At 40.5% G+C, this 15665-nt stretch overlaps 1 protein-coding gene across 8 annotated transcripts in view; it reads right to left on the reverse strand.

The window, feature by feature from the left end:
• Window positions 1-15665, reverse strand: part of Ric8b (RIC8 guanine nucleotide exchange factor B) — a 104524-nt gene that overhangs the window by 13029 nt on the left and 75830 nt on the right. For 7 of the 8 annotated variants that reach the window (XR_002477209.2, XR_002477208.2, XR_009589964.1 and 4 more), the window contains 2 exons: window positions 12935-13079; window positions 1790-1909 (listed from right to left, as the gene is read on the reverse strand). Coding sequence is in view for 4 of the 8 variants with exons in the window: in XM_021658559.2 (XP_021514234.1) it covers window positions 1790-1909; window positions 12935-13079 (265 nt within the window). In the remaining 4 variants the exon portion in view is untranslated. The remainder of the gene's footprint in view (window positions 1-1789; window positions 1910-12934; window positions 13080-15665) is intronic. The other variant, XM_021658560.2, reaches the window with a different exon arrangement.

Consider the following 15665-nt stretch of genomic DNA (forward strand, 5'->3'; position numbering starts at 1 on the left):
CTAAAATATATATAAATAGTAGATTCCTTTGAGGTTAAAAGGAGAACTTCCTTGTTTTATGTAAATAGGGTACCTTATGAAATTGGTGATGTCTCTAAGAACAAGCCAAGTACCCAGATTACACTGCATTATCTTGGGCAGGCTGCTCCTCATTTTCTATGTTTTGTTCTTAGACGTTTCCTTATGGAGGTTAAATGGGACACCAATATAGCATCCTAGCTGCCAACAACTCCTATCATTACAACAAGAAATTTATATACTTGAGTGATCTAATGTGTTGAAACACTAAGATTCTCTACTCAGGTCCTTACTAACAGTTTCCTTCCCAGCTTCCACCAGATGGATGCTACTGATTTCATTCTAATTCACTTATACCATCACGTTTCATTAGCTGTACCAGAACCATCTGGACATATATATATTGGAGGAAGGGTTGCTGAGGACTGAACCCAGGGCCTGTACTTTAGCACTGAACTCTTTCCCCAGCTACCAGATTTTATTTTTATATATTTACACAGAACTTGTTATTCAGCTTAATATAGACAGGTCTGCTGCAGTAATGGTCTCTATGAGCATTATTATTTCCTTCTGGGAAAGAATTTGTTGTATAGAGGAAAACTGTTGTGTTAAGGAGAATGCATTCTGCAAACAAGCCAAATGTCTTTTGAATAGCACAAGCATAGTAGTAATTCTAATGCTGGGGAAGAACAAAAATTTAGACAGAGTGGCTACTAGTCACCAAGTTCTAGAATACTTTGTAGATAATGAAGCTACCTATTTTTAACCAGCTTCTATACATTACCAATGCTGCTGCAGAAAGCTTGAGACTACAGAGTGTCAAAATAGCCCTACAGGTATAATTCTGTCAACCCACAGCCCATCCATTTCTCAGTTTAGCTAAGCCTGCTACAAGTGTAATCTATACTTCCCCATTAGACCCTCTCTTCTCAAGGCCGTTCTATCTTAACTGTTATTTCTCTTGATGGATGAATAGCAGCCTTTATGGTTATGTGAAAAATGAGATGAGCAGAAGAACTTCACCTTTACATGGTGGCTGTCACCAACACAAAGAAACACTCACTCAAGATGACTCACAGAAGACAGTGGCTCTATATATGACTGGAAAATAAGGCAACCTGTCTAAGCCTGCAGGAATCATCTAATGACTCCTCCAAAAAAACTAGTTGTTGATTAGCATATCTTAATTATTTATAAAATGGTTATTTTGGAAAGGAAGGATATGTGAAGCAAGAGGGGAGGGGCCAGTTGCTTTTTAGAACCCTTAATTAGTAAAAGTGCCTGCTTAAAAAAAAAAAAAGTCCTTTTTTTGAGCTATTTTTTTTCACTTCTTCCTGTTGAGTATACGGCATTTTAGAATTCTTGGTTTCAACAGCAACTCAAAAAGCAATACTGCAAACTTGCACATCAAAAAGGAAAGGAGAAAAAGCGCACCATGGTTTCAAACAAAAACCAATACAGACTGAAACAAAAATACAAGAAGCAGCAAAATCACGGAGCCTAACTCGCAGCATCCTTTCGAAGACAGGGAGGTTAGTGGGTTAATACTACAGCCACCTCTAGTTACTGCCTCAGCACTGAGTGTTGACATGCTTCAGTAATGCACATCCAGAAGCGGCACATGGAGAAAAGCCACGGGCTGCTGCCTGGGCCTCCCTGTTCCAATAGACATGGATTTCCAGAGTTGCTGTTCTATGGTAACTCTCAGTGAGAGAGACAAAGAATTAGAACATTCTTAGAAACCAAGCAAAAATGGATGGGAATACAATACCTGGAAAGTTTATCAAGCATGTTGACAAGTTTCATGGCTTCATATTCTTTTTGTTCTTCTGTCATTTCATCTATAGGGTTTGGCATTGGTTCCTCTAAATGACCAGTGATAAGATTAATGCTACAAAAAGAAAAAAAAGTTATGCTGTATATTTTAGAATTATGCTCTTTCTATACTTTTTGGTCCAAATTTTAAGTTATATAAGAAAGAGTATAATAGCCAAAAATTGGCAATAATTTCAATAGTAATTTTATTGTATAGAATTGCTATAGGAATGTTTTTATCTATTATTATTACTACTATTACTAGTTTTCTTTAGAAATGGGCTTTTTAAAAATTAAATCTGTCTTGCCAACTATTTTTTAAGGTATGGCTGCTTTTAAAAATTCAAAATTTGATTGGTGCCATTGGATAAATATCTTTGGATACACACTTTATTCATATATAAACTATGTAAGGGGACAAATACTTTCAGAAGCAAAATGAGAAAATCTATTTGTGATACAGCATAAAACAAACTTGTCCAAAAAAGGAGAAAAAAAAAAAAACACCAAAAACTGGAAAAATGATGACAGAGAGGCTGCAATCTGGAAATGAAAGCATGCCAATTTATAATCTCAGGAAATTAGTCCATTAGTGAGACCACAGAGGTGATGAGTATTTAAAACATTAAAAGATAAAGTAGAAGAATAATTTTAATTAGGTTTGATCTGACTGAGGAAAAAAATGAAATCTAGCACACCAAGAGACAAATATGGCATCTTAGCTTTCTGGAAACAGATCTAGAACGGTACTCAACAATAATGGATTTCTATAAACTTTATATGAAGTTCTAACGCCAAGCAGATTATCCTCTTCAATAAAAGGCCAGATTCCTATCTTTTCTTTCTCTGAGAAAGGGAAATAAAGCACAGCTTTCTCAATGTCTGCTAAATATCAACACCATACAACATTATTTTTGGGAAGACGTGAGCACGGTTATAGTATCTAGGCTGTTTAATGATCAATATCATAACACCCCTGCAGATAGCACATTGGTAATCAACAGTTTTCTAAGGGGTTTAGGCTACAGGACCAATGTTTCCAGGGCCAGACCAGGAAAAACAAATCAGTGAGATGGTCAAGTACAAACCATGAGATGTCGGAGCTTGGGATAAACTGAAAAGCTGTCATGTAAGCCAACTAAAGACACCAAAATCAAATGTTTCTCTGGTGGCCAGTGTCTGATCCCACTTGAGACTTCCCAGTTATAGTGAAGGTTAGCTCATGGGTAACTATCACTTACTAATATTAGATTTCTTTTTCTGTATTTCTCAAAGGCTACACACCAGATTCTTGTGGAAGTGTCTGCATTTGCAGTCTTAGCAAAGTAGATTTGACATCTGTGCTGTTGCTCTTAGATAGGGCCTATGACTAGAACTGTGGAAAAAAATTGCTCTGCTGGTTTAAATGTTGCATGCCTGAGATTCTTGCTTGGGACTAAACGAATTTCAAGGCCAGCTTGAGTAACTTACCAAGGTTTAAAAGAGGTTGGCGGCAGAACATTTGCTAAAAATCTAGGAGGTGTGAGGTCATGGGTTAAATTCCTGGACTCCCTCATCCCCTAAAATGGTAAATGAATAAACCAAGAAAACCCCTTGTTCCCACCAGTAAACTTTGTGCAAGACAGAAAGTGGCAGAATTACTCAGAGAAAAAGGGTGGGAATAAGGGCAGGCAGAAGATCTGGGACCTAAAGGCCCTTCTGTTTGTTCCTATCCACTTGCTTCCAGGCATCCTTTACGGTGCTCTAGGAACTTTGGGGAACCTGAATATACATAGATTGATCACTTACTCCTAGTCTTGACGATACACTAGAATCACTTGGGGAACTCAGAGCTGGCCTTACCTTAGATCAACATGTTAAGTTCCCCACGTGATCTTGATAGACTGGGCTCAAGTGCCTGATTCAGATACTGCTCATTACTCTTTCACAAAGAGAAAGAGACCTCTAGTTAGAGGCCATCACAAAATTGCTAAAGGGATCACTCTACTTCCCAAACTTAAGAACAAAGAGAACTGAACAAAGTTTCTGAGAAGAAACGCATGGAGATGCTGTGCTCATCCATCATTATTTGCTTGGCATATGGCTCTTGCTTTTTTTACAACTTGACAAGTTGTAAAAACAGCCAGTCTCATAGGCAAATAAGACACATACTACACTCAAGCAAAGGAAACCAGGCCTTCTAGGGAAATGCAAGTGAAGGTAGATATATAAACTATGTTAACCACACACATTTGCCACTTGAGAACAAGCTTCTCACACTGACAGGTATGATTTGAAGATTCACATCTGTAGACTTTTCAGAAAACAATGGCATTAGCACAAGTAATCATGTACCTGAGAAACATGTCAGGAAGACACTGGAAAGCCCTGTGTTGTTGTGGGCCCCAAAGCACAGTTAAGAATGGGTTTCTAGGTTAGACAGAATGCTTTTCTTGGTTTCTTTTGGTTTTGTTTTTGAAATGGTTTCCCTGTGTAGCCTGGTTGTCCTGGAACTCACTTTGTGGACCAGTTGGCCACGAACTAAGAGATTGGCCTGCTTTTACCTCCTGCGTGCTGGGATTAAAGGCCTGCATTGGTGGGATAATGTCCATTTTCTAAAAGCTGCTCTTGAGTCCCCTGACTGCCAAAATGACTCAGGGCTTGCTCTGAGGTTAGCTCCCAGTAACAAAGTTCCCTGCTGTCTAAGCATGAAGGCAGTGTGCTCTCTTATGGAGTGAGACCTCTCCCCACAACACACATGGGGAAAACACCATAATGCCCCTCCCCCCCACAACGCTAGGGACTCAGGGTTCATTTCTTCCTTTGAACAGAGTTTTTTTTTTCCTTATGATACTCAAGAGAATGTACACAAAACCACATAAGACACAAGCTACGACAATGAGCTGTGCCACTCTCTCATGAGAAAAATGGCAACGTGCAGCGGCAGAAGGTAGATAGAACCTATCTCTCCCCTCCAGCCAGTCCCATACAGTCTCATACAGAAGAGAAAACAAATCACCATGATAACAAAAATGTAAAGTTGTACATTTTGGGATGAACAAACACATAGCACCATTAAACCCTACAGTCTAAAACTAAACGTTTATATTTCAAAATCTTATTACTATGAAATTCTGAGGTTATTTTTACTTTGAAGATTGAGTCTTAGTTCCTTTGAGAACACTAATTGTGATCAACCTTTGGAGGGTGGTCAGTTGGTCTGTGTGTGTGTGTGTGTCTGTCTGTCTGTCTATCTATCTGCCTTGTCTTTCTTCCCCTCTTCCACCATTCTAGTCCGGTGATTAGTAATATCTTCCAGTTAGGTGACAAGTGCCTGAACTCCTGTGGATACTAACCATGATTTTTTTTTTTTTTTTAAATAAGACCATTATATAAACTGGCATGTATGGACCAACAACAGGAGGATTATGACATAATAAAATGGTATGAGCAAATAAGCATGTGTTAAAAAAAAAAGCTGAAATACATTTAAATTCATTTATTCTTTTAGCTGTAGCTATTATATCTGGTCAATATCAGTATCACTTAACAAAAAAGAACTACATGAAAACTTAGCTATATAAAAGCTTCAATCTCTAAAAGCAGGGCTTAAGTTTTACTCAAAATCCTGGCAAAGAAGGGGGTACATTGCTGCACCCACGGCAGTACCTACAGGGGAACTGCTGTTCCGACAGGGTTCTGGCTCCTTCCGCACAGTAGTTCAAGCCTGGTACTGCAAATCAAGTTTGAAAATCTATGGCTGGAGAAGTCAAAGGCTCATTTAGCTAACCCATGGCCTCAAAACTGCCTTCTAAACATCTAGGCTATGATCCACAGATAAACACTACTTTAGGGAAAATAAACAGCCTTAGGGAAGCTTTTCTTTACAATAAATGGTGGTAACTCTTGGCCGATCAAGGTGCTGAGTAAAAAGGCTGAACTCATTCCCAAACAAGACATTTATATCACTATGTCAAAGGCTTAGGGAATACAGAAGAACATAAGACTGGGAATAGAGGGAGGACGTACATAAAATGCTGTCTTCTTGGCATGACACAGCAATTGCAATCATTAACTTATGCAGTTGCCTGCACTGGTAAGGAACAAGGATGGGCCTGCCAAGAGTCAGGCTTGAGTGGGTGAACTTCAAGGGGGCCCTACCTTTATTGCTAAACTATTAACTACTGAAAGATTCTGAGGAAGGAGGGTATCTTCAGATATTCACCCACTGGATGAACAAGAGACAGTTCCAAATCCATTGTCACATAGATGGCCCTGGTTAAACACAGTAGATCAAAAAACAAAGCAAAACAAAAAAACATGGATATGGGAAAGGGTTTTGTGGGGAAGGGTTGGTGACAGGAATGGGAGGGAGAAAAGAGAAAGCAGGGGTGAGAGGAACTATAATGCATGTATACAGGTATGAAATTGTCAAGCCCTCAGGGGAAAGACAGGTCAGGAAAAAAACACATGCTGGTATGACAGAACCTCAGTTCTATCAGCTGGCTGCTATGTGAGACTATAAACCTTAAATAGAATTTCATTTGAAATATCTGCATTCTAAATGTTGCCAAGTGATTAAATTATTTTAAAAAGCACTTTTCAAAATGATCAGAAAAATATACCACTCCCTTCCCCCACAAATACTACATGGGAGAAGCCAAACAAAACATACCTGTGGGTAAAGTTCTGCTTACATGCTGACAAATTTGCAACTTCTAAAGAGTTTTTAGGAAAAGACATTTTTGTATGCCCACACCAGGAAGAAAGGCAACAGGTGCGTGGGGAGGAAGAGGCACTGTGGGGACAGAGCTCAACCTGTCTTCCCTTCGCACCTGCCCAGGATACGTGGTTCCTGCACCTCTCCAAGCAACACAACTCCAAGCAACAACTATCCATGCCTTGATCTCCTGAGCCCCACCTAGCTACCAGCACTTTTCCATTAGAGGTGCTAACTCAAACACTCAACAGCTCAAAACATTTGGCAACGCAGGGACTAGGAGGCTCAGCATTTAAGAACACAGGCTGCTCTTGCAGAAGACCTGGCTTTGATTCCCAGCACCCAGATAGAAGCTCACAACTGTCTGCAACTCTAGTTTAAGAAGATCTGGCAGGCTCTTCTGGCTGCCATGGGCACCAGACATGCATATGGGGCATAGACATACATGCAAGCGAAAGACTCAAACATAAAATAATTAAAGATTAATGTAGTCAACGAACATTTGCATAAAGACAAGACACTTTTTAAGCCCTATTCCCTCGTGACACTTATCTTCTAGCACACGAAGGAAAAACAAAACAACCAAAAAACCCAGGGAAGCTTATGAAGCTAATGAACAGGGAAGCTTACAGTGTGATCAAGGTAGGAAGTGCTGTGTGTGTGTGTAGCAGTGCAAGGAAGTGTGAGGTGTAATGGAAATGTAGGAGTGAGACCATGCTTCATGGGGGGGGGGGTGGGGGACTAAACAGGCTGTACAGATAACAGTCTTGAGCAAGACCTGGAGGTAGGAAAGGAATGAGACAGACACTGAGGAGGTGTGCTCTATAGAGAAGAGATTCAACACCAGGTCCTCAGGCAAGAGCCCATGTCCAGTGTTTGACAAGTAGTAAAGAGGTTGGGTGGTGACGGCACCGCCAGACAAGGTGCACAAAACCACAGTGAGAACCTTGGCTTTCAGCCACTATACAGCCAAAGGGAAAAGGATTTTAGAAAAAGCTAAAGTTTAAGCTTGGTGACAATTAAGAGCAAAAGACATTACTAAATTCTGAGTGCATTATAAAGATCAAGCCACAGTTGACAGGTGAGTATGAGTATTTACTGAACGGCAGTGAGTCAAGTGGCATTCCTGTGTTCTCATGGATATCAGGGCATGTAAAGACATTTCTGTTGTGGAATTATCAAAGAAAGATAACCATAAGCTCAGGAAGGGCAATGCCATGTTCCTTTCTGCCTAGGGGAATGGAGCAGCAGCTAGAATAGGAACAATTAAATCACAAGTCCCTACCTTTCGCCCATTAGCAGTGACTACTGAAAGCACAGATATGTACCCTCTGGAAAATAACATATTGTGAGTATACAGAAAAAAAGAGAGAGCCCCGAGTCCTTGATAGGAACATAAAATGGTATAGCAGAGGTGTACAGTAACATGCAGCTCCTCAAAAACTGAACATGTATCCACAGGTGATACCGACGCAAGAGAAATAAAACAGAGACATGAAGAGGTATCAGGACACTCACGTTTGGTAGCATCATCCGCAAGAGCAAAAAGCTTGGTTGGAGTATCAGTCTCAGAAAAGACCCCTGTGCCCAGATATTTTGGTTCTGTTGCTCTCCCTGTGGAGTTCCTGTCCTCTCTAGGTCTTACCAACTCCATCTTCTTTCATAAAATTCCCTGCACTCTGCCCAAAGTTTGGTTATGAGTCTCAGCATCTGTTTTGATACACTGCTTGGTAGAGTCTTTCAGAGGCCCTCTGTGGTAGGCTCCTGTCCTGTTTCTTGTTTTCTCCTTCTTCCAATGTCTTTCCCATTTGTCTAAGTGAGGACTGATCATCTTACCCAGGATCCTCCTTCTTGTTTAGCTTCCATAGTTGAAAGATTTTAGTATGTTTATCCTATCTTATAGGTCTAGTATCCACTTATAAGTGAGTATATATCGTGTGTGTCTTTCTGCTTCTGGGATACCTCACTCAGGGCGCTCTTTTCTAGATCCCACTATGTGCCTGCAAATTTCATGATCCATTCATGGATATAACCTAGAACCCCTGCTCAGATGTAGCCCATGGCAGCTCAGTATCCATGTGGGTACCCTAGTAAGGGAAACAGGGACTGTCTCTGACATGAACTCAGTGGCTGGCTCTTTGACCACCTCCCCCCCCCCCCGACCCCTCGAGGGAGGAGCAGCCTTGCCAAGCCACAGAGGAAGACAATGCAGCCAGTCCTGATGAGACCTGATAAGCTAGGGTCAGATGGAAGGGGAGGAGGACTTCCCCTATCAGTGGACTTGGACTGAGGTATGGGAGGAGAAGAGGAAGGAAGGATGGGAATGGGAGGGAATGAGGGAGGGGATTATAGCTGGGACACAAAGCTAATAAAATGTAATAAATATAAAAAATAAAAATTTAATTAAAAAAAAAAAGAGCAAAAAGCTGGAAGCATTTCCAGTGTCCATCACCACCCAACAGGAAAATACAGTGTTTAGATAGTAAAATGGAGACTCATTCAGCCTTAACATGGGAAGGTATTTTGATACATACTACAATATGGATGAACCCTGATGACATACTAAGCAAAACTAGCCGAAGGACAACTATTACATACTTTTACACATATGAGGTTTCTCAATTTCATCGACAGGAAGAGGCTAGGTGAGGGTAGAGAGTATGACATAGTTTTACTGGGGAAAACAAAAAGTTCTGGAGTAGGCTGAGCACAGCAGTACACACCTATAATCCCAGCACCGACAAGGCTATGGCAGAACTGAATGTGAGGTTAGCTTAGACTATAGAGTAAAACCTGTCTGGAAAAAAAAAAAAGAGCTTTGGACATGGTTGTCCAATAGTGTGAATGCACTGGCTGCCCCGGATTCTTACATTTAAAATTGGCTGAAATGCTAATTTAATGCTGTGCACATTTTATCTCCCAAATAAAAGGGCAGAGTGAAAAAGATGAGAAAGCTTTCTCTGAAGCAGTTGAGGTGATATTTGCCTACAACCCTCAGTGCTTGGGAAGCTGATGCAGAAGGATTTTGAGTTCAGTATAAGCTTGGGAATTGATAAGAGTTCCATTTAGAAAGTGCAAGTATTACAAAGGCCGATAAGTGCATGGAGGTGGTGTGGCTGCGGCAGAAGGAGTACTAATTTTGTTTTCAGTTAGGATCTTTTTGTGACCATATTTAGATCTATTTCACTGGATGAGTATAGTCATAAACCATAGTTCTAAAAGTTAGTTAAATCTTAGTATATACAAACAAAGCCCAGATTAGGTAAAGAGAAAAATCTTCAAGTCCTGATTTATGATCCATTCTTCTTAAGAAAATTTAAAACCATACAATTTACACACTAACAAGACAATTGCCACTAGACCTGAGCAGCATACCAAACCTTGGCAGAGTGAAGAAAATTCAGGCGTGATGCCTTGTGTTCAAGAAACAGCCAGTGGGGACACCGCCTTCCTGAGATCATTGTAGTCAGACACCTATCCCAAGAGTGCTTAGTACAATTCTAAGCTTCTAGACTCTACGAACTGGTGTGAAGACCGTCAAAAATTATCCAGGGCTCTGCCACTTATGACTCTGACCCTCCTGCTTCTCTGTGAAGCTTCCAGCAAGACACCTCTGGATGCCTATGCACCTAACTGGAGAGCTATGGATCAAAAGTTGAAAGTAAGCCAAAGACATTAAACATAGATCTTTCCCCTACTCCTTAGAATGATGAAAACCACATCAGTTAGCAAGGGGCTACATGCTCAGAGGCATGGAAGAAAACAGTATAAAATTAAAATTTAGCTAGCTGTAGTGGTGTGCCCAGCACTTGGGAGGCTGAGGCAGGTGGATCTCTGTAAATTTGAACCCAGCCTAAGCTATATAGTGAGTTTTAGGTCAGTCAGGGCTACAAAGTAAGATCCTGTCTAAAAACAAACAAAGAAACAAACAAGTAAGCCAACAAACAAAAAAGAGTTTAGATAGCTGGCTTCCTTTTGATAAAGGACTATGTCTAAAAAGTTAACAAGCCTGACTGGCTAGATGTCCATGTGGCATGTAACTTGATTCTATGGGTGCATCTTGTTTAAAAGAGCCTAATTGCAGAAAGCCATTTCCAGTCCATTAAATACACTTATTTTGACACAAAAAAGACTGCTGTAAAATTAGCTGTGTCCCAAAGCCTGATGAAGTTCCACACAATTCTTGGTTTTAGATTCCAATAAAGGATTACAGGTTACCTTGGTGCATTAATCAGAGTCCACTTACATTTTTGACAATGGGACTTGGGCCAACTGGGCGAAGAGTGATTACTTCTGCCAACTAGCAACTGTTGTGCATACATGCACCGTAAGAAAAGCAGAGTAGGATCCTGGGAGTGCTGAAAGGGCACAGTAAAGTGAGCAATCCTTTCAGATGCCAACTTTCTAAGTTTAATCAGACTAGTAAAAAGTGCTACTAAGTTCTTAGAGCTCTGCGGGTCACTCCCCAGAGTAACAAAGGATTGCCTTGTTGACAAAGTACATTATTCACTGTCACTTCCACAAAAACTCCTGGAGTTTTTTTAAAGTTGTATTAAAGATTCCACCAGGTTTTCCTCTTGAGAGGGTATACTGAAAGAAAAACAAACACCAATCTCTTTGAAAGGGGTGTGAACTACTTGAAAATATGTATTTACGCTTATAATGAAGTGCGTTCTAAAGACATATGATTTTATATTAGTAGTGACTCTGGCCATGTCTAAGACCTGAAAAAGATTTCATTAAGGCTGCAAAACCCAAGTACAATTTCATCCCACAGCAGAGAGTTAAGACATTAACTATGTCAGAGACATCATCAACACTGATTAAAACAAAAAGTGCTGAGGTCTAATATCACCTCTAAAACTACACTACTGGGTAAGTGGTTTTTTTGTTTGTTTGTTTGTTTGTTTTGAGCTCCTTCTTGTTCTGGTAGCATTCTATACTTTCTAGTTATATGACCATGACCATTATAAAAGCTATCTATTAGATAAAATAAACCATATATACCGAAATGCAAAGACAACAACCATCTATGAATACTTTAGAGTGTTCTACAGCATGTGGCTGTGCCCACATGCCCTGGAATGTGAGAAATAGCCAGTGTCATCTCTGACTCCATTTATAATGATGGGACTCTTAGCTGGGTATGGTGGTGTGTGCTCATAGTCTCAGCTACTGGGGAAGCCAAGGTGGAAAGATCACCTGAATCTTTGAGTTTGAGACCAGTCTGGGCAACACAGTGAGTACCTACCTCAACCCCCAAACACACACCTACAACAAAAAAGGAGACTTTGAAACTAGCATATTTTTAAGCCTCAAACAAAAAGACATGAAGTGTAAAAATGATATGGAAATGCAGTTTGTAGAATAAATAAAAACAAAAGCTTGCAAGACTAATTCAGAATATCAATTTAAAGATGTCTAGTTCCTCTATTTTATTTCAAAATCTTGACAGAGATGTTCAAGCCATAACATCTAAATGACAGCGTTCATTAAAGCTCACTGCTTAAGAGCCACTGCTAACACTTCTTCCCCACCAGAGCCTTTGTTTCCAAGATAACATTCTGCAACATCCTGATGAAGCTGAGAGAATTAGGATGCTAAAAATAACATTATGTACTCAAACCTCATAGGCCATGTTGTTCTTGCCGGATTGGAGATTGGCAATTTTTTTCACTTTATGCAATTTAGTAGTTTCATGTCAACAGAATACAATCTATACTTGACTTTACAACTGACTTTCTATTCTTGGTTAACTACTTCATGACCCATATCATTTTCTAGAAAGGCCAGTAGAAAACAGCAGGTCAGTATCATTGACAATGACCAAAATGCGGGGTGTGCCTTATTAGCAATCAGTTATGGGACCCAGTAAAGGCTCAGCTCAAATGACTCTGAGGAAGTGAAAACTAAAGATGAGAGTTGGAAAGGATAAGGAGGATGGGGAAGAACAGAAGGAAGAAAAAAGAAAGGAGGAGAGGTGGTAGTTGTTTTAAGAAAGTGAGACTGTCTTTAATTTGTACATACTGACTAAGAGCATCCCAGAATTTCAAGTTTGTCTGTGCAAGGCTAAAAGCACAAGCCTATGTGTACATTTGATTACAATTCAGTGCAGAGCCAGCTTCTTTTCTTTTGTAGTCATGTGCCTTGTTGCAATACTTTTTTTGACTTGTAAGGGGTTTTATGCGAGGGCACTGAGAATGACGGAAGCATCAAACAACCAACTTAAACACTTGATGTTAGATGTATTAACTAAATGAAACTGTTTCTAAGAGCACCGCAGATGGAAAACTTACAAATTCCCAAGAGAAAGCACAAGTAAACGAAAGCCAAAGAAAGTAGAAGGCAAACCACTAACTGAAAGACACCACTATTTAAGTGAATAGAAACTTGGTACTATACTTTGGTTTTGCATTTTTGTATTCTTCAGTGTCGGTGTCCTCGTCCTCTGAGTACCAATTATCTCCTCTTCCTCCAGCCAAGAGGCCCCTGGCCGCCAACAGTCCTGCAGCGTTCCCATAGCCAGTGTATTTCAGCAGACTGTCCACTGCAAAAACACAACAGGGTTTTAGACAGGAATCCTAAGGTACTCACCACCACCACCCACTTACCGGCAGACGAGTTGGGTATACCTGCCATGGCAGGAACCCTTGGAGAGGCCTGTAAGCACGTAGTGGTCAGGCTGATCTACGTATAAATGCTTCTACTTAAAACAAAGACTAAGATCCTGTTTTTCGGCATCAGGAATTCTGAAATTACTCTTTTATACACACTCCGGCAAATATGGGGCCTCTTTGCCCCTATTTCTAAGATTTTTTTAACACTAAAGATGATGAAAGTCAGATTGAACTTTTGCATGTGTGGCATGAACAACCTTAGCTTTTTTTTTTTTAATCCTTAAAGGGATTGGAAGAAAAATATATATGAAAATAATAACATATAAGGATATTAGCTATCACTTAGCAGGGCAGGGGAGGCTGGGTAAAATATTTTGTATCTCTACCCCAGTTTTCTGATCTGTAGAAATGGAATCAGAACTGCCTAACCTCACAAATTAATATCATTGAGCTTTTTAGAAGAGTATGTGGCAAAAGTAAGCTCTCGTTATTTTCCCTTTTGTTGTATACTACATAAAACCATTATGTTAGAACACTCACAGGCACTCTCACAGACAAACACACACACACTCAGGCACAGACACACATACATACACAGCCACACACACAAATGCACACATATACACACACAGGCATAGATATAAACAGACTCAGACACAGACACACACAGAGATACAGACACACACACACACACACACACACACACACACACACGGGGTGGGGTGGCAGGAAGGGAGGGGAGGAGAGTGAGACATTCAGTACAGGGCACACGTCTTTGGTAACTATTACCTGCTGTCAGAATGATATCCTTTATATGAACTGACACAAAATTCTTTGCAAAGGAACACTGCTCTGTAGAGGCATATGTGCATGTGTGTTGGTGACTTGATAAGCTTTTAAAGGATATACTGAATAAATTACTGGCAACTTTATATAGGGGTATTTTGTTTTGTTCAGGTACAATTTCAAAGCACAACAATTATGTATATAACAAAAAGAATAGAAACCACTAAAACTTACTCAAGGCTTTAAGAATGTTCATAAAATGACATCCTAAGGTCAACTGTAGAAAGCAAAACCACACATGTATAAACCCATGATAAAACCTATATGTGAAATAGCACCACAACTCAAAGTGTTCACCTCAAAAGGTAATGCTGAGAAAAATTTCAGAGAAGTACAAACAGGTGCTGAGGAGGAGGGAAAAAAATATGTGTGGACTTCAACTGGGGATAAAAGATCATAGTGAAGGAGGAGGAAGAGATAAGCAACACTAAGAATATTTGAAAAAGCCATAGGGAAACTTGTTATAAGCTTGCTTACAGGTACATGCAGTGTGTGTGTGTGTGTGTGTGTATGTGTGTGTGTGTGTAGTTTTCATGGAGATATGTCTCATGGGGTGATAACACTCCCTGCAAAGTGTCACAAACTATCTAACAGAAACCCTTTGAGTTGTTGATCAGGGAGAGGTCAAGGGACACCCCCCCCCAAACAATATAGGCCATTGTCACAGTCCTTGGTTGCCTCCTAGAAGTTGAAGGTAAGACCCTACTACTGAGGACACCACACACTTCAGACACAGGACTCGGAGGACTCAAGCTAGACTGCCTTGGAAGCCTCGTCTCTAAGGACTAATAACTCTCACAGCATCTGAAGGTGCTATACAAGCTGGCCAAGGGAGAAAAGCTAGCAACAGTTCTACCTAGCTGTAGTCTATGACTGTTCTGGCAAGAGTTTCAGTGGTAAAATCATGGCACTTTCATCTTGAGGCTACCCAATAGCGGTCTAATTGGATCTAAGACCCGCTTAACAGGAAGGAACTCAAGCCTGGTACTGTAAACCCAGCTAACTATCCCTGGTTGGGGAGATCACTGACTCTACAGGAGAAACCACTACTGTCATTTTCCTAATCCAGTATTGTTTCTAACTGCATCCTAAATACTTCTCCTGATGCTCACAGATAACTAAAGCTCTCGCCCCTCATCACAGAAGCAGATGGAGGCTATTACAGAGGTCCACAACAGGGGGAAATGTAGGGAATGAGTGACAGTGGAGCGCACAGTCCCAGTCAGTACAACGATCACCTACACCTACGACTCAGTGAACACTGGGGAAGGTTGGGTCCAGAACTGCTACTAGAGAATGGCTTGCAGATACAACAGGGATGTTGCATCCATGAAGTCTCAACAATATGGTTTCATTTCCTAAGGCCCTACCCTGAGATGAAGAGTCCAGGCAATCAATGGCTGCTTAGAGAAGATGAAGCAGTTCTCTCCACGAATGAGCTCCTTGATAGCTTATTCAATCCCAAGTGCTCAGCATGCACATAACAGAAAGACTAAATCAACTCAGCAGGGGAGGTGTGTGTCTGTGTGTGTGTAACTATATAATTATGTTAGAAGCCATGAATTTGAGGGACTGGGGGAATTGGAGGAGTTGGGAGTAGGGGTGGGGGAGGTAATAAAAATACAGTACTCATGTATAAATTAAAAAAAAACAAGTAAATTTATCTTGAG

This window comes from Meriones unguiculatus, chromosome 2, assembly GCF_030254825.1.
Source record: "Meriones unguiculatus strain TT.TT164.6M chromosome 2, Bangor_MerUng_6.1, whole genome shotgun sequence".
NCBI classification, from domain to species: Eukaryota; Metazoa; Chordata; class Mammalia; order Rodentia; family Muridae; genus Meriones; species Meriones unguiculatus.